Source organism: Coffea arabica, chromosome 6e (assembly GCF_036785885.1).
Source record: "Coffea arabica cultivar ET-39 chromosome 6e, Coffea Arabica ET-39 HiFi, whole genome shotgun sequence".
In the NCBI taxonomy this organism is placed as follows: Eukaryota; Viridiplantae; Streptophyta; class Magnoliopsida; order Gentianales; family Rubiaceae; genus Coffea; species Coffea arabica.
In genome coordinates, this window is record NC_092321.1 from 16,787,758 (window position 1) to 16,809,429 (window position 21,672).

The 21,672-nt window shown below is 35.8% G+C and overlaps 1 protein-coding gene and 1 pseudogene across 1 annotated transcript; both read left to right on the forward strand.

The window, feature by feature from the left end:
* The first annotated feature begins 6,491 nt into the window (after window positions 1-6,491).
* Window positions 6,492-16,679, forward strand: LOC113694690 (calcium-transporting ATPase 4, plasma membrane-type-like). Its single transcript, XM_027213543.2, has 7 exons — window positions 6,492-7,034; window positions 11,755-11,809; window positions 11,921-13,923; window positions 14,004-14,162; window positions 14,785-14,956; window positions 15,056-15,354; window positions 15,590-16,679. The coding sequence occupies exons 1-7, from the start codon at window positions 6,846-6,848 to the stop codon at window positions 15,887-15,889; spliced, it is 3,177 nt and encodes a 1,058-aa protein (XP_027069344.2). The 5' UTR covers window positions 6,492-6,845; the 3' UTR covers window positions 15,890-16,679.
* A 1,797-nt stretch (window positions 16,680-18,476) lies between these two features.
* Window positions 18,477-20,437, forward strand: LOC113697468 (inositol transporter 4-like; annotated as a pseudogene).
* Window positions 20,438-21,672: the final 1,235 nt, after the last annotated feature.

Below are 21,672 nucleotides of genomic sequence, written 5' to 3' on the forward strand. Positions count from 1 at the left end.
GATGGGAACCTACTTAAACAAAAGTTTTCAAATATTTGCCCATAAGATTGTAGACCGTTTGAATCTTACTGAGTGCCCTACACCGTGCCTACTCCGATTTACTGGGTAAAAGTCAATTTCGCAGCCGAATTTCACTGTTTCTACTATTTACTGGCCACTTTTTTATTACGTACGAAGATTTTGCAGATTTTTGCTGCAAATTTCACTGTATCAGCATTCTATATTTTGGCAGTTTATACATATTTTCCCCGCCACCTCTTGAAAAGAAATCCACTGTTTTTGTCTGACTTTAGGCTCTTTTTATTTCTCTCTATTTTCTTTCGTTTTTGGTACGCAGTCCATCATTGATATATTGTTGAAACAATTTCTATGGTTTCTACAGTAAATTAGAATAAAGTTTTAGACAAACATCTAAAAAATTCACCCTCGGAAGAGAACCTCAATTATACATTTTCTGCCGCCACATCTTGAAAAGAAATCCACTGTTTTTGTCTGACTTTAGGCTCTTTTTATTTCTCTCTATTTTCTTTCGTTTTTGGTACGTAGTCCATCGTTGATATATTGTTGAAATAATTTTTACGTTTCTACGGTAAATTATAATAAAATTTTAGACAAACACCCAAAAAATTTATTACCCAAATAGAACCAATTTTCAAAAGATTAATTGCGTGAGAACCTCAGTTTTATCTGTTTAAACCTTTTAAGGTCAAATTTTGAAGGTTACATCCCATCCTCTTGGTTGCCGAACCAAGTTTAGCTTGATAATATCTAATTAGAGACCAAATCCTACATTTCTCCTCCTTTTAGGCCAACTTTTGTTTTGTTTAATTTTTTTTTTTGACACATTTTCTCATATTAATCAATATGAGAAACAAAAAGCAGGAAACTTCTTAGGGTTAGCAGTGAAAGAAAGACTTTCGTTTCTTTATGATTATTCATATCTGAGTCCACTGTAAGAGTAGGGACCAGCCTCATCGTGGTTATTATATGACATCTCACGCTAGATTTAATTCAGTTGCAGTATTCATCCTCTTTTTTTACCCTCCGACAAGCATTAGTTGATTTAGTACCAACCCCTTCAAATAAATAATGAAACTACAACCTAAATTCACCTTCACACCCTTAGCTTGTCGTGAAAAGATCTCGCAATAATCTCTGGTGTTATTTAGTGTCTACCACTCTCCTTGATTGCAAAACTCAATCAAAACTCCATTAGGAAAAGTGGCCTTCAACAAATTATCCATGCACTCACAGACATTTAAAATCTTGGCAAGAAAGTCCCCCTCCCCCCATAGATTATTGGCAAGAAAGTCCCTTTCTATCATGTAGAAGTGATCAGAAATAACAAAAGCCTGTTACTTTCAAGCGAATGGATCATAACCATGGTTCAAAGTCGCGGTCGCGGCCTGGACCATTCCACATTGATCGCGGTCTCAGCGAAACTCGAATTTTTGCAACATTTAATATTCTAAAAATTGTAAAAAATATTATAAACAAAAATAATTAAAAATTAGTAAAAGTAATAAAAATTCGAGTTGACTCGGAGTGATTCGGTGTGACTCGGCCGTTTCAACCCTTCACGGTGACGTCTCGACGAGTTGAGTATCTCGATATCGTATCGTCACGGTATCGTATCGGCGAGAGCCGAGACGGTGACGACTCGCCCGATTTGTCTTGGTCTCGACCGAGTCTTCGAACCATGATCACAACCATTGCATTCATTTCTACCTGCGTGAGACACGGGCAAATCTAGTCCTTCCCCTTGCTTTTGTCCCCAAGCTTGCCTCCTCCCCTCACATAACATGCCTTTGGAGATTGAAGTGCATTATTAGACCTATTTGCTAAAAGATCTCGTGCATTGGGACCTATATATGGTTATACTGATCAAATGTTAGCATAATAATTTGAACTTCCAAAAAAATAACCAAGTTTTGATGAACCATGAAAGGGTATCTGTTAAATGCTTTTGTTCTGAATGACACAATAAACAATGTTTGATATTGATATTTATGTTCTGTGCATAAAATCTGATCCTTATTTTCGAACTTGGATAAAGTAAAAGAATGATATGAACCATGGAACAGAGAAAGTGACTCGTAAACTCATACATTTTGAACAAATGAACATGTCATTTGGCAGATATTTATAATTGAAATACGTGAGTTTCAAATTTTTTTGGTGTAACTGGCAGGAACCTACGGCTTAACATATTGTCATTCCGCGAAAGATTTGAGCAAAATGAAAATCAGATTTGGTGGTTTAAATTCCTCTCGGTGTCCAAGTTTAATTGTCACAGTGCACTTCTTCTTCTTTTTTCATTTTGGCACGTCTCAAAATATTTTTTATTTTTTAAAGAAATTATATACTATCGTTAATCTCTTTTTTTTTTTAATATATATATTATTCTTCATTTTAATCATATGCATGTCCTACTCAAACTCAAACTGAGTAATGAAATATATCACCAAACCATCACCTCCTACTTGGATGGCTGAAGTAATGAGTGCCCCAAAACACTCATTTTTTTAAGGCAATTAAATTACGTATAACTTATCACGTGAATAAATACACCCAAATATATTGTCTCCATACAATTAGATACTTTTTAGAATTAACTTCATTATTACCAAAAAATTAACATCCAAACCTATCTTAACGACTACCCCAACCAAATTAACCCTTCTTAAAAAGTTGAATTTTCAAACAAATTAAAAAGCGACCAAAAAAAGTTTGAAATGATAATCGACACTACAGTACTATATATGAACGCATAAGTTTCTCCTATTTCACGTTGCTTTTACCTTTTATAAATTGTATGCTTTTCAATGGTAGTGGGCAAAAATTCCAGTTGAAGTTTGTCTTTCTGTTGAATTTTATGTCATGACAAGTATGACGAGGAAATGTAGTGCAGAAAGTTTATTCGACTATTCTTCCACTGGAGTTCTTCTTCTTCTTTTTTTTTTTTTAATGTCTGCAACGATGATGTAGGTAATAACATCAGGAATTTAGGATCAATGCCTTTATTCACTTCCTTCTTGGAAAATATCAGCAAAGGATACTAGTTAACTTCCGTTGTGGATTGTTATACGTTATTGATTTCTTTTGTTATGTTGTCAAACTAGAAAGAAAGCAATGCTCATACGGTGTCATCTCCAGTCTTTTTCATTACTACTTTAAATATACTGATGATGGCTTTCTAATTTCGGAATTAAATTACACTTTTGTTACCACATCTTTCTAAAAAAGGTAAGATTAATTAGGAAAAATATATGAATATAAGAGAGGATAAATTAGATGAAATTTAGGTATATTAACGGGTGTCCAAGAAGCATTCGTTAGAATAACCCAACAAATATTTTGTTACGTCAATGACCATCTCAAGTATAACTGCTTATCATTTTTTTTCCCGTCAAACAAATGTTAATGATTTTTTTATTCAAAAATGCATTCCATTTTTTTTCCCGTCAAACAAATGTCAATGATTTTTTATTCAAACGAATCAAAACCTTGGTCCTGGCGGCACCCATGGATTTGACCATGAATAGTATATTAGAAAATCTTATACTAACCGACACATGATTTAAACGACAAAAACGAACTAATGAATAACCCACATCCTTAATTTTAGGATTTTCATACTTATATTTATCGCGTAATAATATATGATGGTTTAGAGTCGTTTTTTGTAAGTGAACTCTAGTATATTTTTTGTAGGTTTACTTCCTAATTTAACTTGCTATTTAATTATAAAGCAACGAACATTTCAACGTGCCTTTTCTTTTCACTGGAACTTTTCTGCTTGAATTTCAATTTTAATGTGTTATTGAATCATGAAATTCTCACGTTCCCCATAGGAAGGGAACTCACTAGAGCTGCAGCGAAAGCGAGTCTTCATCGGGCAATTGCCACTACTTATGGATCCAAACTTGGGTGATCTATCCATGACTATGATGAAACTTGGGTAAAACTAAATGGAGTTCTGAACCGACTGATATTGTAGAATCAACAGATGAGTTGTGGTTAGAAGTAAAATGTCACTCGAACCCAAAGTTAGCCGGTTCTCCTTGAAAGCTAGCTGTGGTTAGAAGCAACAGTTGATTGGACATCTAAGGGCATTGTTTCGGTGCAAGCAGCAAGAGCAATACCAAATTAAGGCAAACTTTGAATAGTAGATATGATCTCAAAATAATAGGATTCAAGATTGACCAGTGAGACGATGGGGGATAAGCTTCATTTTCGAGAGGGAAATAGCCCGGATTACAAGCTAAGGTCATGCTTGGCTTGCTTGTTTCCGTCGGAAAATATTGTCGTTTTCCGTGATCACATTTCCCTATTACCTTTTTCACTCACATATATCAAATCGCTACAGTAATTTTTCCATGAAAAATGACAGAAAATGCAATCCAAACACAACCTAAAGTTACTCTTAGTGTATAGAAATTTACGTTTTTGTGCAATATAAAAAAGAAGAAGTTTTTTTAAAAAAAAAATTTTCAAGAAGGCGGGAAGCTCAAGTACAAAAATCAAATACTCTAAAAATTCAATTTTCAGAAGCAGCATATTTAAAATTCTAAATTCTAAGGACGGCTGCGGGGCTTGGCTTTAGATTGACGAAGAATTCCAAACTCGAGCATAGAAAATTGTTTACCAGCAGACACGTTAAGATGATTCCTCATCCTTCTCGCTCCTACTTATAATAATCTGAGTCTTGCTTAGATTATTGAGCTTTTATTTTCTTTCTTTGAATACGTACCACTAATAGGTTCATAGGAGCATGAAATTTGTCTCGTCTATGAAATTGTCGACTATAATCTGGCCCATAAAAAATGTTTAGGTCTTCTTTGAAGGAGTGTGTTTGGATAGAGGCTTATTAGTAATTTTTTTTATTACATTGCAAAACATAAGTTTCAATCATTTTTTTTTATTTTCTCAATTACCTTTTGGATTAATCTTTCCTACACCGACAATGTATACACTATCAGCGTTGGATGAATGATAACTATGCAAAATTTGAATTTGAAATTGAATTTTTGCACACATGTCATGAATCCAACGGTGATAGTGTATATACCGTCAGTGTAGGAAAGATTTACTCTTATCTTTTTATCTCACATACATCACAACAAACAAGGTACTATAGTATTTTATTTCAAAATATCATTCGAAATAACCTCCTATCCAAATTAGATAAATGGTACATAACATGTATCAAAATTTAAAATTCTCTTTGTATATTTAAGCTGACTAGTTAAAAAGCAAAAGCTTTAAACTTACAGTTTAAGAAAATTAATTCTTCTTTTAAACCATTATAATTTGATTCTAATCTCCAATAGTAAAACTAAACTTGTTTAAGATAAAAGAATGTTTAATTAATCATATATATGCGTCAAACAACTTATCAGAAACAATGTACCTAATTAGTTATTATAGACATTATAATTAGGTTATCATAAGTGTCCTAGTTTGACTTTCAAACTCTCTCCTTTTCCCCTTCTCTCTTGTAATATTTGGAGTCTTTCCTTGAACAAAAAAAAAATTAAAAAAAAATTGCATTCTACAAGATTTGGCATAGAATTTTGACAATCCCTAAATTTTGAGAAGTATTCCTGCATGAAACTTGCATGCTCAATTGTACACAATCTGACCATAAAAATAGGTTATCAAAATCATCACCAAATGTGTAGTTTTACAACGCTATTTAATGATAAATTTTTCACCTTTGTCTCTGTTCCTAATATGAATACAAAATTCTTATGCTGAAACTTTCCAAAAGTATAATAACTTTACAAATAACATTAGGACAAAAGGGCAGCGTAATTACTATATAATCAAGATATTATTAACGAGTCTAATCAACAAGATACGTCTTAATTTTTGCCTTTTAGGCTTTTAGATTGATGCTCAATCTGCGTTGCTGTGCGATTCCCAAGAAATCCCCTAAAGTACTTAATAAAAAGTAGGCACAACCGCTTATAAAACTTTAAAATTCTAATAAATGTCCCGTGGACACTTGTTAATATATTTAAAATCCACCAAATTTATCATGCGCGTGCACTGATAATTACTACTACACTTCTTTACATTTATACACTTTTTTTTATTTAATATTATCTTTTTAAAAATTTAATACATGGAAATTATTTCATTTAATATATGCCCATTGCTAGATAGACCCAAACACTATTTGTTTTCCTTTTTACAACTATTTGTTCCCGTCTTCCGGACATTGAAACCTTTAAAATGCATAATAAATTTTGCCCATGTTTTCTTTAGACTATTTATCAGAATTTTTTTTCACAATTAAAACAAAATACAGCTTTGTCAACTTCAGGACATGGTAACAATTTGTACGATAGGTTAATTCTACTCGCGGCGGCAACTTCATGTATACAAAATCTTTTAAGAAAAATTACAAAATGTTAAAAAAAAAAAATGTTTCACTACTGTGTTCCGGCCCCACTTCCCCAACTCTATATATATATGGTATGTGAGACCAGCCAAGAAAGACATCCAAAGATAGGAGAAAACTTCCATCCCCAGCCTTCCAACCAGACCCCAAGAAACACACCTAGGGACACTAAAAAACCCCATCCCCAGCCTCCCTCCGTCGTCACTGCTAGCAGTCTGTTTTGCTCGTACCTCTGCTCTTCGGTGACCAGCCCAAGAAAGACATCTAGACACAACAAAAAAACCTCCATCCCCAGCCGGACACTTCTCTCCGGTCCCCAACCATTCTCCAATTTTCCCGCTAGTGCAGGGGACTCCAATATTGAACATATCCTTCGAGTTTTCTCAATTTCTTTCCTTTTTTTTTTTATTGGGTTTATTACAAGTAAGGTGAAAAAATGTCGATGAGGAATCTGTTAAACGTCGATTTAAAGGACTTCGAAATCCCGGCAAAACACCCGTCCGAGGAAGCTCAGAAAAACTGGAGAAATCTCGTCACTCTGGTCAGAAACAAACGACGCCGGTTTAGATACGGTCCCAACTTCGAGAAACGCACTGAAGCCAAAGAACGAATAGAAAAGCTCAGAGTATGTCTTCATCTCTCTCCCGTTCTTGCTCTGTTTTTTTTTTTTTTTTGAACTCTAAATTCTTTTTTCTTGAAGCATCAAGAGGTGACTCCACATGTTATTTATTCTCGCTAGGGAAAAAGTTACCTTATCTTATCATCTCGTAATCTTGGATTCGATTCAGCGACAAAAGCTGTCAATATGACTCTTTTGACAAACCCAAAGTTTCCTAAATTTGTTTTACGCCCTCAATATATTTTTTTTTTTTTTGGTTCTCAATAAGAAACTCTACAGGGACAATAATGTGAAAAGTGAGTCAGGTCAAGCGGTAGAAAAATGTTCGGTGGAATTTAAGTAGTAGTTAAGAAAGTCAAAGCACCTTTGATGCAATTGAAGAATTTTGTTTGCCCATCTTTTAGATCCATAAATGGAAAAACGCGTATCGTCTGATATTGAAAAGCGTAAAACGCGTATCGTCTGATATTGAAAAGCGTGCTTGAAGATTTCAATCCTTGACTGCCACCCGGCAGATGCCTTATTATTCTGCCGCAACTGTAGCTGCTGAGTAATGAGCAACCGTTTTTCGGGTGGGATGGATGGACCCGCTACAATTATTATAGCTTTTGATTCAAAGATATTTATTATTAGTACAATAGTAACTCCTCTAAATTCTCCTTAATTCTTGGAAGATTTTTCCCAAAATTGAGACACATCTCAATCTGAATTTCAATTTTAACGAGTTTTGCTATATTAATATTTTATATAAAGTATGTTTGTATTCTTTGACCTTAGTATCTATTCCTTCCTTCCCATTTGAAAGTGTCCTGCTTTTTATTTTTTGGGTTTGTTATGTTACCAAAAATCAAAAGTTATTTCTAATATCTTTTCTAGTAGTATCCCCACTTTTATTTATATTTCATATTAAATTTAAATTTTAAATTTTTGAAGGTAATTTTAAAAATAAATTTATTAACATTATCATCAACTCACTTGTTTTTAAAAAGAAAAAAAACAAATAATTTGGGACGGAGGGAGTAACTGATAATATATCATCGAAAATTTAAAAAAGTTTCGAGATTTTGAATTGAACTCGAGCCCGTAGTACGAGATTCAAAATTCTGACAACAATTTCATAGTAGAGGTGCTCAATTAAATTTTGACGGCAAAAGGAGTGTACGAGATGGAAATTCTTGGTTAGCATAGGGGCTTAAATTTTAGGGTTGATAAGATTGAGCTATCAACAACTTGTTGGATATTTCAGGGAGTCAGGTTGGTACAATCACATGATGCGACTGTAGAATTGTGGCCATAATTCCAACTGTTGTACAATATCAAGTTTGCCCCGAGATAAATCCCATAGCTGTAAAAATTCCTAATATGTTTAAAATTTACTATTAGGCAAATTTGGTGATAATTTCATAAATCTGACTTCAGAAATCTTGGCTTTTATGATCAAGTCCTAGTGGCCCGCCGGCACCTGTTCACATGGCCTGCCATCATCTAATCTGACCCATTTTGTGTTATTTTTCATGGAAATGGTATAGTAACGCTGTCGCTGATTTTTTTTTTTTTTTTGTCAAACGACAACATCTATTTCTATTCCCATTCTAGTTTATTTTAAAGGGGAGAGGCTTGACTGAGTCAATTGGTTCTACTCCTATTCTAAAGGGGGATTCAATTGAGTCAATTGAGCGAACTCACCGAACTAAACCATTATCAAACGAGTGTATGGTATGAATTTTTGGAGAAGCCGTATATTTTTGGAGAAGACATAATAATAGGAAGAAGCAAGATTTGAACCCTTAATCTCCCGTTTACCGAGACTTAAAAGTTTTTGACGGTTGCCAATAGCTTTTGGGCGGTTGGGTTGGAAAGATGCGTTGAATGTACTACTTGCTACATTTCTAAACAATAGATGGGATCTCTGGGTAGGAATAAATAATCCCACTTTTTTTATTTTTTAAGTCCTAGTGGTATAGTTATAGTCCTGCAAAAACAAAAGCCTTATTGGTGGTACAGTCAATTTACTTTAAAATACAAAAATAATAATAGTACATGGGGTCAATCAAGAAATGGGTCCCAGCCACTGGAGACTAATTTATTTTTGTACTTGATTAACCTTTATTTTGTCAAAGATGTTGTTGATTCCCCCCCCCCCCCCCCTCAGTCGAGGCAATAACAAGTGTTCTGCTTTCCTACGTGGGGACCTGAGCGCAAAGCTCAAATACTCACCGTTAATAGATGGACCGACCCTTTTTGGGCGTGTGGATATGATCGTTATAGCTGTCCAATTCCTAGCCCTAACTATTACGCGAATCTTGAACTTGACAATGAAACCCTTTCCTTACTTTTGGTCGACTCCAGTGATTTTTCAAAATCAATTTCTTGGGTTTGATAGATGTCAAATTTCAAAAGCTATCTTAGATAATAACTTTGGTTCTTTAAATTTATTTTCACCATATCAATTTTGTTTTTTGTTATGGACTATTAATCAAAGCTGATCTCTCTCTCTCTCTCTCTCTCTATCTTTTGGAGGTCCTTGTTCTTTTCATAAAATTGAGATTTATTGGGAAAAAAGTGGAGGAAGATTAAGAACTGTCTCTGGAGATTAAAAAAGTTGATATCAAATGGGATTCTTGAATACTTGCCGGTTACTCTACAGAAGCCAAGGTGAATGAAAAGGATATCTAAAGTGATATAGTATATCTTACCCTTTTGTGACGTCATCCTAATGTTTCCTAGTGTTCACAAGCAATTAATATTATTGACTCCCAAGTGCAAAGAGACAGGCTAGTAGTCGATTCTTTAGTTGATATCGTTGTTGGTTAGCAGTGTTATTGATATTGTTGGTTAGCAGTGTTTGGCAGCGGAAAGATTAGGTGGGGATGCTGCAATCACAATTATACATTTCAATATCGCATTTGATTGGAAAGGGTGGTAAGATATACGTCAAAGTCATTCTAAAGGAACAAGACAACAAATTTTTAAGTAGTGATAATCTATGAAACTTCCTAGCAACTTCTGCTGGACAATTACTTGTTCCTTACGGCATTCAAGGACACAAAAGTACATAACTATATTCAAGTACACAAAAGTACAGAACTATATTCAAGTACACAAAAGGACATAAATAAAATAATAGGTGAGAAACCAACTACCTCTGAAATAGTTGGCTATCACATGTCTTATAAGGTAGGAGGTCAAGGGGTTCAAATTTTATCCTTCATCAAAGTTGCTACTTAATGTGGTTTCTCTTAGATCTATATGGGTGCGTAATGCATCCGTATAGTCCGATGGTGGTTCAATTCCTACCGATTTCCTACGATCCTATTGAGTCACCCTCCTAAAATAGGTTAAAATAAGAGTAAGATGGTATAAATGATAACAACTGACAAAAAAAAAAAAGAATAATAGGCGATAGAGATGGAGGGGGGACAAAATCATGTACAGTATTGTATTGATTCTTTGATTTGAAAGAGATATGGTCCCAATCCTTATTCTTCACTTAGCACAGCTAAAACTGGCAGTCTCGTCACCGTATCTTGGATCCATTTTATACTTAATCTTGGGTCGGGTGATGTCTAAATATGTTGCACCAAGCTTATGACTATGAAAAGAAAAGATTATGTTTGCCTTCTCTGCCTTTGTTCAAATGTTTGTTTTAATTATAACTTCAGCACGACTTTCAAGTATGTAATCTTTCTAAAAAACTCATGCTCTAGAAAAATGAAAAATTTTATGGACAATAGTTTGTATATATGGAGAAGGAAGAAGATGAAGTTTACAAGTTCGTGCTCTCGGACGCTATCAGAATTTTGCATAAAAAGAATAAATGAACGAAAGACGTATGTTTTTTGCATTCACGTGTGTATTACTTCTGGGAATTAGAGCTGACATGAATTAAAAGAGTTAAGACTGAGAATTTTGTTTAAGCATATGAAGGAAGAAAATTTCACCCGAAGAAACAGTAAGTTCCCAAAAGCACTCTGACATATAGTGACAAAGAGTATTATAGGAGGAGAATATAAGATGTACTCTCAGTTTTGTTAATATTTCGGACCTTAGTAGTCGACTACTGGAGTAAATCATGGGATCGGTGGGTTACTTTTGACTGAAAGGTATAGAGTGCCTAGTTCTTCCAGATGAACATTAAGTTGGTTTGGTTTCTCATTTCATAAGTACTACAAACTAGAGTAAATTCTGAAACTTTGATGTATCTTTATCAGCGAGTCTGGATTTTCCTCTCTTTGGTTTATTCAATTCTTGAGTTGTAAATAATATTCAGCAATGTAAACAGATTGAACATCATGTAATTTGGGTTAAGAAAAAAATCCTTTGGTCTGAGGATATTCTCTACTCTGGAATTTGGAACCAGTATGTTACCAACTATTAAGGATTTACTCCACCCAGGATTTGGATTTCTTGTGTACTTGGAACTCTTCATGTCTGTAACCTAATGCTTTTGGTTAATTAACCAAAGTATTCACTTCTAGCAGCCAGTGTAGAATTTTGGTAAATTCTTGTTCACGAAATTATGAAGTGTTTTCATCAATCGAGACAAGCCGTACTTGGGCTTGCTGCTCTTTTTTTTTTTTTTTTTTTGGCCAAACTTTTTCTCTTCAAAAAATATTGAGTTCAGCAGCAGAATGTTCTTGAAAAGTTTCTAGTCTCTTACATTAGCTTATGATTTCTGTCTTCATTTTTACTACTTAATCAAGTGCTTTGTGTACCACCTTACCAGGAAAAGATACGGATTGGTTTTGTGGCTTATATGGCAGCACTCAAATTTATCGACGGTACTATTCTGCTCAAATTATTGTTTGACTTATAATTTAACTTCAAAATGGTCCAAGTTGATTATCTTTATGTTGCTTTTGACTCGTGAAACTGTTTTCGTTTTTGTGCAGCTGTTGAACATGCAAAAGACAAGTTACCTCCAAAGAGAGAGGAAGACACCGTTGATGAAAATCTAGAAGCAGAACTCCAAAAGAACCTATCAGAAGAGGCTAGAGTTGCAGGATTTCAAATTCACCCTGATGTACTTGCAACCATTATTGGTGCATTTGAGATCAAGACCTTGAGAAAACTAAAAGGAGTTGAAGGACTTGCAATAAGATTAAATGTGTCTTTAAGTGAAGGCGTGAAATCAAATGATGTTCCTCTCAGACAAAAGGTATATGGGTCCAACACTTACACTGAGAAACCTTCGAAAAGCTTTTGGATGTTCGTGTGGGAGGCTTTGCATGACTTAACACTTGTCATCCTTATGGTTTGTGCTGTGGTCTCCATAGGTGTTGGACTTGCGACAGAGGGGTGGCCAAAAGGCATGTATGATGGTCTAGGAATTATACTTAGTATCTTTTTAGTTGTTATTGTCACGGCTATGAGTGACTACAAGCAATCTTTGCAGTTCAAAGATTTGGACAGAGAAAAGAAAAAGATATTTATTCAGGTAACTAGAGATGGATCTAGGCAGAAAGTTTCCATTTATGACTTGGTTGTTGGTGATGTTGCTCATTTATCCATTGGAGACCAAGTTCCAGCTGATGGAGTTTTTGTGTCAGGATATAGCTTGTTGATTGATCAGTCAAGCTTGTCTGGTGAGAGTGTACCTATAAACGTAAATGAAAAAAAACCTTTTCTTTTGGCGGGAACCAAAGTACAAGATGGGTCAGGAAAGATGCTTGTGACTACTGTTGGCATGAGAACTGAGTGGGGTAAGTTGATGGAAACTTTGAATGAAAGTGGAGAAGATGAAACCCCATTACAGGTGAAGTTGAATGGTGTTGCCACAATTATAGGTAAAATAGGACTCGGATTTGCTGTGGTAACTTTTTTGGTGTTGCTAGTCAGATTTCTGGTGGAGAAAGGAATTCACCACGAATTCACGAAATGGTACTCTAGTGATGCCCTGACACTTTTAAATTATTTCGCAACAGCAGTAACTATTATTGTTGTTGCAGTTCCAGAAGGGCTACCCCTAGCTGTAACGTTGAGTCTTGCATTTGCAATGAAGAAGTTGATGGATGACAAGGCGCTAGTGAGACATCTTTCTGCATGTGAAACAATGGGTTCTGCTACTTGCATTTGCACAGATAAAACTGGCACGTTAACAACAAACCATATGGTTGTTAATAAGTTGTGGACATTTGGTAAAGATAAAGAGATACAAACAAATGGACAGATAGCTGCTATCAACTCAGGGATATCTGGGCATGCATTAACTATTCTTTTGCAGGCAATATTTTATAATACAAGTGCTGAAGTAGTAACCGATAAAAATAAAAAGAAATTTATCTTGGGTACGCCCACGGAGTCAGCAATATTAGAATATGGAGTGCGCTTGGGTGGTGATTTTGATGATCAACGGCGAGATTCCAAGTTCTTGAAAGTTGAACCTTTCAATTCAGAAAAGAAAAAGATGTCTGTGTTGGTGGCCCTTCCAGGTGGCAACACACGAGCATTTTGTAAAGGTGCATCTGAAATAGTACTAAAAATGTGTGACAAGATTATTGATGGCAATGGTGAACCAATTGATTTGACCGAAGAGATAGCAGGCGCTGTTATGGATGTCATCAATGGATTTGCCTGTGAAGCTTTGCGTACGCTTTCTTTGGCTTTCAAGGACATCAGCAATGGTTATATTGAAAACGGCATTCCTGATAGTGGCTATACATTAATTGCAATAGTTGGAATTAAGGATCCTGTTCGCCCAGGGGTTGAGGATGCAGTAAAAACATGCTTAAAAGCAGGAATTATGGTGCGAATGGTTACTGGTGATAATATCAACACTGCTAAAGCCATAGCTAAAGAGTGTGGCATACTTACTGATGACGGGATTGCTATTGAGGGTCCAGAATTCCGCCGCAAATCTCCTGCTGAGATGAGGCAAATAATTCCTAATATTCAGGTCTGCTATCAATAGCTTTTATGAGTAGATACACATAATGTAGATTGCTGATATTCTTTGATAATTTATTTGTTATTTAGGTTATGGCTCGATCATCTCCAACAGACAAACATGTGCTAGTAAAGAATTTGAGAGGCATGTTTAGAGAGGTTGTGGCAGTTACTGGTGACGGGACTAATGATGCTCCTGCTCTGCATGAGGCAGACATTGGACTTGCTATGGGTATAGCTGGAACAGAGGTTTGTCAATACCTTTTTAACTTGGCTTTCAAGTAAATACATATTGACCATGACATCAGGCATTTAACTGTCACATGATGTTCTTGAAATCCTACCGAGAGCATTACATCAAGAATTTCCTATTTCACATACGACATCATTTACGTACAGGGTGCATTTGTGGTATCTCATACGTGCTTCATTTTGAATATTAGCTCTAATGTAGACTTTTTCCTTTGCATGGTCCATAATTTTCTAAAGATGTCATAAGGCAATACAACTCCAGCTTAGTATGAAAAGTCAAAAAACACATTGAAGTCTTTGTAATTGATCCAACGAATTGAATTCTGTGTTAATTTGCTATTTTGTATGTTAAACTACATTGCTCGTGTCTGAGTATATGAAATTTTATACCCAACTGAGTTCTTTAGAGTTTTCTTTGCTGGCCTCCAAGAAAATTTGAAAGACGGTAAGGTAAAATAGAAAATAAGTTGAAATAGTAATAAGTAATTCCAAACCTCATATATAGCAGATGTTCATTCACTCTCTGTTTTGAAAGTGATATGAGTCAAATTGCACGTCTTCTTTTGTAGTTCAATCCCTTTCTATTGTTTCTTATCATTGTCAAATTTATTCTCGTCAGGTTGCAAAGGAAAGTGCTGATGTGATTGTGATGGATGACAATTTTGCAACAATTGTGAATGTAGCTAAATGGGGACGCGCTGTCTATATTAACATTCAAAAATTTGTGCAGTTTCAATTAACTGTTAATGTTGTTGCTCTAATGATCAACTTTCTTTCTGCTTGCGTCTCAGGTTTTCCTCTCTCTTTCATTGATATATTCTAAGTAGGTGATATTTTTTAGCTCATGCCCTTGTACCATGATCCGTATGCCCTTTTTCGGTGTATATCAGGGTCTGCTCCTCTTACTGCTGTGCAATTGCTCTGGGTCAACCTGATAATGGATACTTTAGGGGCACTGGCGCTGGCAACAGAACCACCCCATGAAGGACTAATGAACAGACCACCCGTGGGAAGGGATGTCGGTTTCATTACCAAGACCATGTGGAGGAATATTGCTGGGCAGAGTATTTATCAGTTGGCTGTCCTGCTCTCATTCAATTTTGTGGGGAAGCAAATCTTAGGACTCGAAGGTTCAGATGCTACAAGAATTCTTAATACTTTTATCTTCAACACCTTTGTGTTCTGCCAGGTATTCAGTTAACCTTTTCTATGACTTTGTGCAAAATTTTGCTTTAATGTGCATCTGCAGTCCTTATCATTTTTAAAATAGTTTATGAATGTGTACAAATGCAAGGAGAACTTATTTCTTTCCGGGCCAGGAATGTGGCAGAACTTGGTGTCAAAAACTTGTTTTCAAATGATTGTGAGCTAACTCTTCATCCTCAGCTAACACCTATACATTTTTTTTTTCTTTGTTCTTTTAGGTCTTCAATGAAATAAACAGCCGAGATATGGAGAAGATCAACGTTTTCCAAGGAATGTTTGGTAGTTGGATATTTCTTGGTATAATTGTCGCCACGGTTGTATTCCAAGTGATTATAGTTGAATTCCTGGGCACCTTTGCAAGCACAATTCCACTAAGCTGGCAGCTATGGTTACTAAGCATTTTAATCGGGGCAGTGAGTTTGCCGATTGCAGTTGTTCTAAAGTTCATCCCTGTTGAAGGAGAAACTAAGCACCATGATGGCTATGACCGACTCCCAGGTGGTCCAGACCAGGCGTAGAGGAGAGAAGAAACCCCTGCTTTTGCATCAGAGAGCCCGATGGAGAAAAAGGATGATTCACTTGTTCCACCATAACCACCACTGCAATTTACTGGATTACCAAGTTTTGCAAGTTTTATTTTTCAATAAAGAACAGTTCATTGCATAGGTTGAAGGTGGCGACTACAGGAACAGAAGATGCAACATTCTAACCTCCTTTCCCCACTTCGAGCTCTTAGAGAGCTGGTTTCTTGAAGGAAATGGTAAACTTCACCCCTTTTCCCTTTTACAGATCCAATTGTTGTCAGCAGTTACAGCTAGAAAAATTTTTATTTACGACACTCAGTATCACTTTATATTAATCTTGAATGTTAGCCACCTGATCCTCCTATAAGATGGCACTCAGAGGAGATCGAAAGATAGAAACTAGGTGGAAAGAAGGGGCTGAAATCGTTTTGCTTATTACATGGTTTTTGTGGGTGGTGTTTGGTAGGGGGGAGGAGGGAAGGAGGGATGGTGGAGGATGTTCAAATTGTTGCTTCTATTTCATGAATGTGCAAAAGCTGGTTCCGCTATTAAGCTAAAGGCCTTTACTTCCTTCAGCTAGAGAGGCCAAAATGTTACTCCATTAGCCATCCTTCTCGATCGGTTTTCGACCTTGTCTATATGGTTTTGGTAGTTTTGGTCTGATTAATCATAGCAAAGCTGAGTTTCCAGTTGAGGCACGATTATACGAATGGGTGAAATTTTCCTCATTTCTGCTGTATTGCCAAAAGTTAAAAGTAGTGAAACCTTTATTTTGTTGTTTGGATTTCAGACTCTTTCATGTTAATGATTCGAAAGTTTTAAAATGTTCTCTCATTTCTTCCAACTTCCATAAAGCTTGTAAAAGTTTTCCGAATATGTGATGGTGAAGTGAAGGTACGAGTGGCACTAAAAACAAAATTAAATTAGATTGAGGAACAAATAGTGTGTTAGTTTTTGGGTGGAAGTATTTGAACAGAAATTTAGTTTCTTGTTATATATTTCAGTTGATTTAAAAGTAACAAGTGAAGAGATGGAGTTTTTTGCCAAAATAACATTGGGAGTGTTTGGATACAAAACTTATCCCAAATAATATTTCGCTTGCATCATAAACACATTTTCCAATCCACCTTTTTATATTCCCAACCACCTTTTTATCTCACATACATCACATCACAAAAAGTGCTACAGTAATTATTCCAAATAATATTTCAAATAATACCCTATTCAAATTATTGCTAAAAAATATTCCTGATGTGATTCACTCTCAAATTTTATTCCCATAATGATATTATTGTTGCCATCTAGTTATCCGGATTGCCATTTTCTAAATATTTCAAACCTATTGCATATGTTTTTTCAAAAAAAAAAATTAATACAAAAATTGCAATGAAATTGTAAGCAATTACAAAAATTTCAAGGTTATCATATCTGTTTATGCTATCCTTCCTATTCCTTGAAAAGACAAGAAAATAATTTTCATTTGTCTTGAAATTATCAACTAGAGAAGAATATTTTTAGATGCTATTAATATAAATATTAGTTTCTTATAATTACGTTTGACAAGAGAAAGATATAGAAAGAAAAAATGCGGGAAGGCTTAGAGAGAAAATTAAAGAAGATATTAGATGGAAAGAGAAATGGAGGGTGTTTCTATATCCATCTTGATACATATGCAGCCCAAGTGGCAAAAAAAGAATAATAAAGGTAATAAATTTTAAAATTAGATTACTTTGAGGATATGTTTTGGAAAAAGAGTTATTTTGGCAATAAATTCGAAGAGATATGCATGTCAACCAGTAATTATCCTCCTTTTGGGTTGGAAATATGTTGTAAAAGTAGAGCGACATCAAATTTGACAAACTAGAAAAACTAGTGTATGTCACCAAAACGAATGTGACGCTTCTCAAAACCACTGTTTACAAAAGTACATATGTAGTCATCTGGCAGAGAAGCTTGAAAAGAAGCCTGTCGTTTTCCGGCGAATTTCTAAGAATATAGTCAAAATTGAAAAAGTTCAGAAAATTGGTGTTATGTAGGGAGTATTGGTGAATAAGGGTCGCCGTAATTGTGAGGTGAAGCTACTGATAAAAAGAGTTTTAATTCTCATTTATTTTGGCTCTTTTTAAAAAAAAAAAAAAAACACTTCACCGTTTATTTATCTTGGTCATATTCATCGCCGCTTAACTGATGAGCGGCGAAGCTTGTCTTTATGTGTCGCCGCAAATCAGATGAGCGGCGATACATTCTTGTTTTTTTTTTCGAAGCATTCTTCCTACCTTTTATTATTTCATATGTAATTTTTAATAAGTTATTTAATGTTTAATAAAAGGCAGCGCGACCAATTAAATGTAACACTTTTCATCCGGAACATTAAATAAGTTTTATGTAAATAATTTTATGTAACAGGTTTTCAAATAATTTTATGTAAATAATTGGGAGAATTGTAGTTTTAGTCCCCAATGTATTACCCATGCACGGAACTAGTTCTCAATCTATTTCAAAATGTAAATTTGGTCGCTAATCTATTCAATTTTGCGTAAAATTGGACAATTAACAGATTCCTTCCAATTGACTAACGGAATGTAGCGCGTGCACTCACTGTACAAGAACATGCAAGTGGTTCCAATTTTGCTGTCCCCTGCAACGGGGCAAAAAGGAAATAAGAAAGAAGAATTGGAAGCAGGAGGCTACATAGCAGGCGGGAGGAATCAGAAAGAAAAGAACCACACACCAAGTGTACTGATATTCGAAGCATCCATTATGAAATCTTTGCTCGACATATAAATTGAGGTGAGAAGGCGGTCACATTGCTCTCAAGAATTTTGTAACGTTGGCTTCCAGTTCCGGACTGGAGAGAGGTGAGAAGGCAGTCACCTTGCTCTCTTCCAAGTTAAACACAAAAAGGAGAAGTGACCGAAGGAGAAAGAGGAGAAGAATAATTCAAGCCAACTTTGGTCAGTCCCATCTCAGAACTCACATACCATTCTCTCTTTTTTCTTTTTTTTTTCGGCCTTTCCTTCTTTCTTTAGTGCAAGTTTCCAAGAGCCCCTCAGTTCTTCTTCTGCAACAGCCAACATTGAAGAAGAAAAAGAAAATTTAATCAAGATGGTTGAAGGGGGAGTCTCAAAAGCCGGCAGAACTAAATTCACGGAGTGCTGGCGCACAACATGGAAGACACCCTACATCATGAGAATATGAGATTGGCCTTATCCGCTGGAATTGGAGATCTCCTCTTTGGTTATGACACAGGTAATCCAGAAAGCCACCCCACCCACCCTCCTCGTGCTTCATTCACAGAAGATTGCATCCTTTTTTATTCGCCTCTTGCAAGTTGCATCCCTAATTTGCTGCAGGAGTTATTTCCCGTGCCCTCCTTTACATTAGAGACGACTTCAAAGCTGTTGACGGGAAGACATGGCTCTAGGTACCACGACTTTCTTCCACTTTCCATCATCCTCTCTCAAGAATTTCTCCTTGCTCAATTACTACTACTCCAGATAAACTGTTCTTGTTCAAAAATTTTCAGGAGACAATTGTCAGCATGGCTGTTGCAGGAGCTATTCTTGGTGCTGCATTTGGCGAATGGATCAATGACAAATTCGATCGCAAAATCTCCATTTTGGCGGCTGATATTCTCTTCTTTGTTGGAGCTATCGTTATGGCCGTTTCTCAAGCTCCCTGGATGATCACTGTTGGGAGAATATTTGTTGGCTTAGGGGTTGGGATGGCATCCATGACTGAGCCTCTTTACATTTCGGAAGCCTCACCCCACAGAATCAGAGGTGCTCTTGTTAGCACAAATGGTTTCTTAATTACCGGAGGCCAGTTTCTTTCCTATCTTATCAATTTGGCTTTCACCCACGTAAGAATTGGCCATCTTCTTGCTCCGTTGTTGTCCAATGCATAAAGAAAGAAGCCGCTCTTTACTCGATTACATTTTTATCGCCTCAGTCGGCTTTTGCCTTTTGTAATTTGCGACTCCCCTTTGCCAAGCAGGGTAAAGTTGACGAGGCCAAATCCATATTACAGAGGATTTATCCTACTGAGGAAGATGAGGGGGAAATGCAAGCCCTGAAATCATCAGTTGATGAGGAAATGGCCCAACAAGATTTTGTAGGAGAAGGCAGCTTGATTTCAAAAGTAAGGCAAGCCTTGAGTTATCCTGTTTTCCGGAGGGGACTATATGCTGGGATTACAGTTCAGGTGGCTCAGCAATTTGTTGGCATCAATACTGTCATGTATTATAGTCCAAGCATAATCCAGTTCGCTGGTTTTGCTTCAAATCGGACTGCTTTGGCACTGTCCCTCATCACTTCTGGTCTCAACGCAATTGGGTCCATCATTAGTATGTGTTTTGTTGATAGATATGGAAGGAGGAGGCTTATGATCGCTTGGTGTGTGGTTCTTTTCCTTCTGATTCCTGCCGCCTGCTATATACCCTCCTTCTTCCAATTCTTCTTTCTTATTTCCTTTTTGCCCCGTTGCAGGGAACAGCAAAATTGGAACCACTTGCACGTTCTAGTACAGTGAGTGCACACGCCACATTCCGTTAGTCAATTGGAAGGAATCTGTCAATTGTCCAATTTTACCCAAAATTGGATAGATTAGGAACCAAATTTACTTTTTGAAATAGATTGAGAACCAGTTCCGTATATGGGTAATACATTGGGGACTAAAACTACAATTCTCCCTAAATAATTTTATGTAACACTTTAAATTATTTAATGTTCAGTCTAACACTTTTCAGATAATAATAACACTTTTCAAATTACAATGTAGCACTTTTCAAATTAAAATTATTAAATCATATTACTAAAATTCTATTATAAACCAAAATTATCAAAAAATTTAAAATATGATATTAGAATAATGTTAAATTTATAAATTAAGATGATAATCGAGTATGCTATTAAATTACTAATTTTATTTACCTAAGTCATATTTTTAAAAATTGTCGCCGCAATCGAGATTTACGGTTTTATTTTAAAAATATTCTTTTTTAGTTAAAAAAATTGATTTTTGCGCAAATCAAGCCTTCTCACTTTAAAAGAAAATATTTTGGCCAACAACGTCTGTTGATCACAATGAAAAAAAAAAATTTTTGATGCCGCAAATTTGATTTGCATCGTCCGAGTAAGAAAAGTCAGCTTTTTAAACTATTAAAAAAAATGAATGCCTCCTGTCCTATGAGGCAAATAATTTGGGCCTCAAGTAAGAAAAGTCAAAAAGTAGTCCTGACGTCTCGTATAGGAAAAGTCAAAAAGTACTCCTGACGTCCTATCAAGTCGTCGTCAAGCTTGTCGGTGTCGGCAACCTTTCGCCGTTCATCAGATGAGCAGCGAAGCGTTTTTTTTTTAAAAAAAAAAATACCGAACCAAAATAAATGAAAATTAAAACTCTTTTTACTAGTAGCCTCACCTCTCAATTGCAGCGACCCCTTATTCAGCAACCCTCCCCACGTAACTCCAATTTTTTGAACTTTTTCAATTTTAACAATATTCTTAGAAATTCGCCGTGGTTTTCCACAATTCTGCAACCAATGAGACAAGTTAATGGCAGCATAAACAGAAAAATACAGCACTCGGGTTCCTTTCAAAAAGGCAACAGCAGTTGCAGGGCAGTCATTGCCTGCAAGAGCACAGGTTTCATCAATTGATGATGATTGTGCTCAAAATTGATGACAAGAAAAAGCCTGTTCACTTGGCCATGATCATAACAAAGGTTTCGAGAGCAGGGAGTGGAGGCCAGGATGATAGCTACAAGCAAATTCTTGCTGC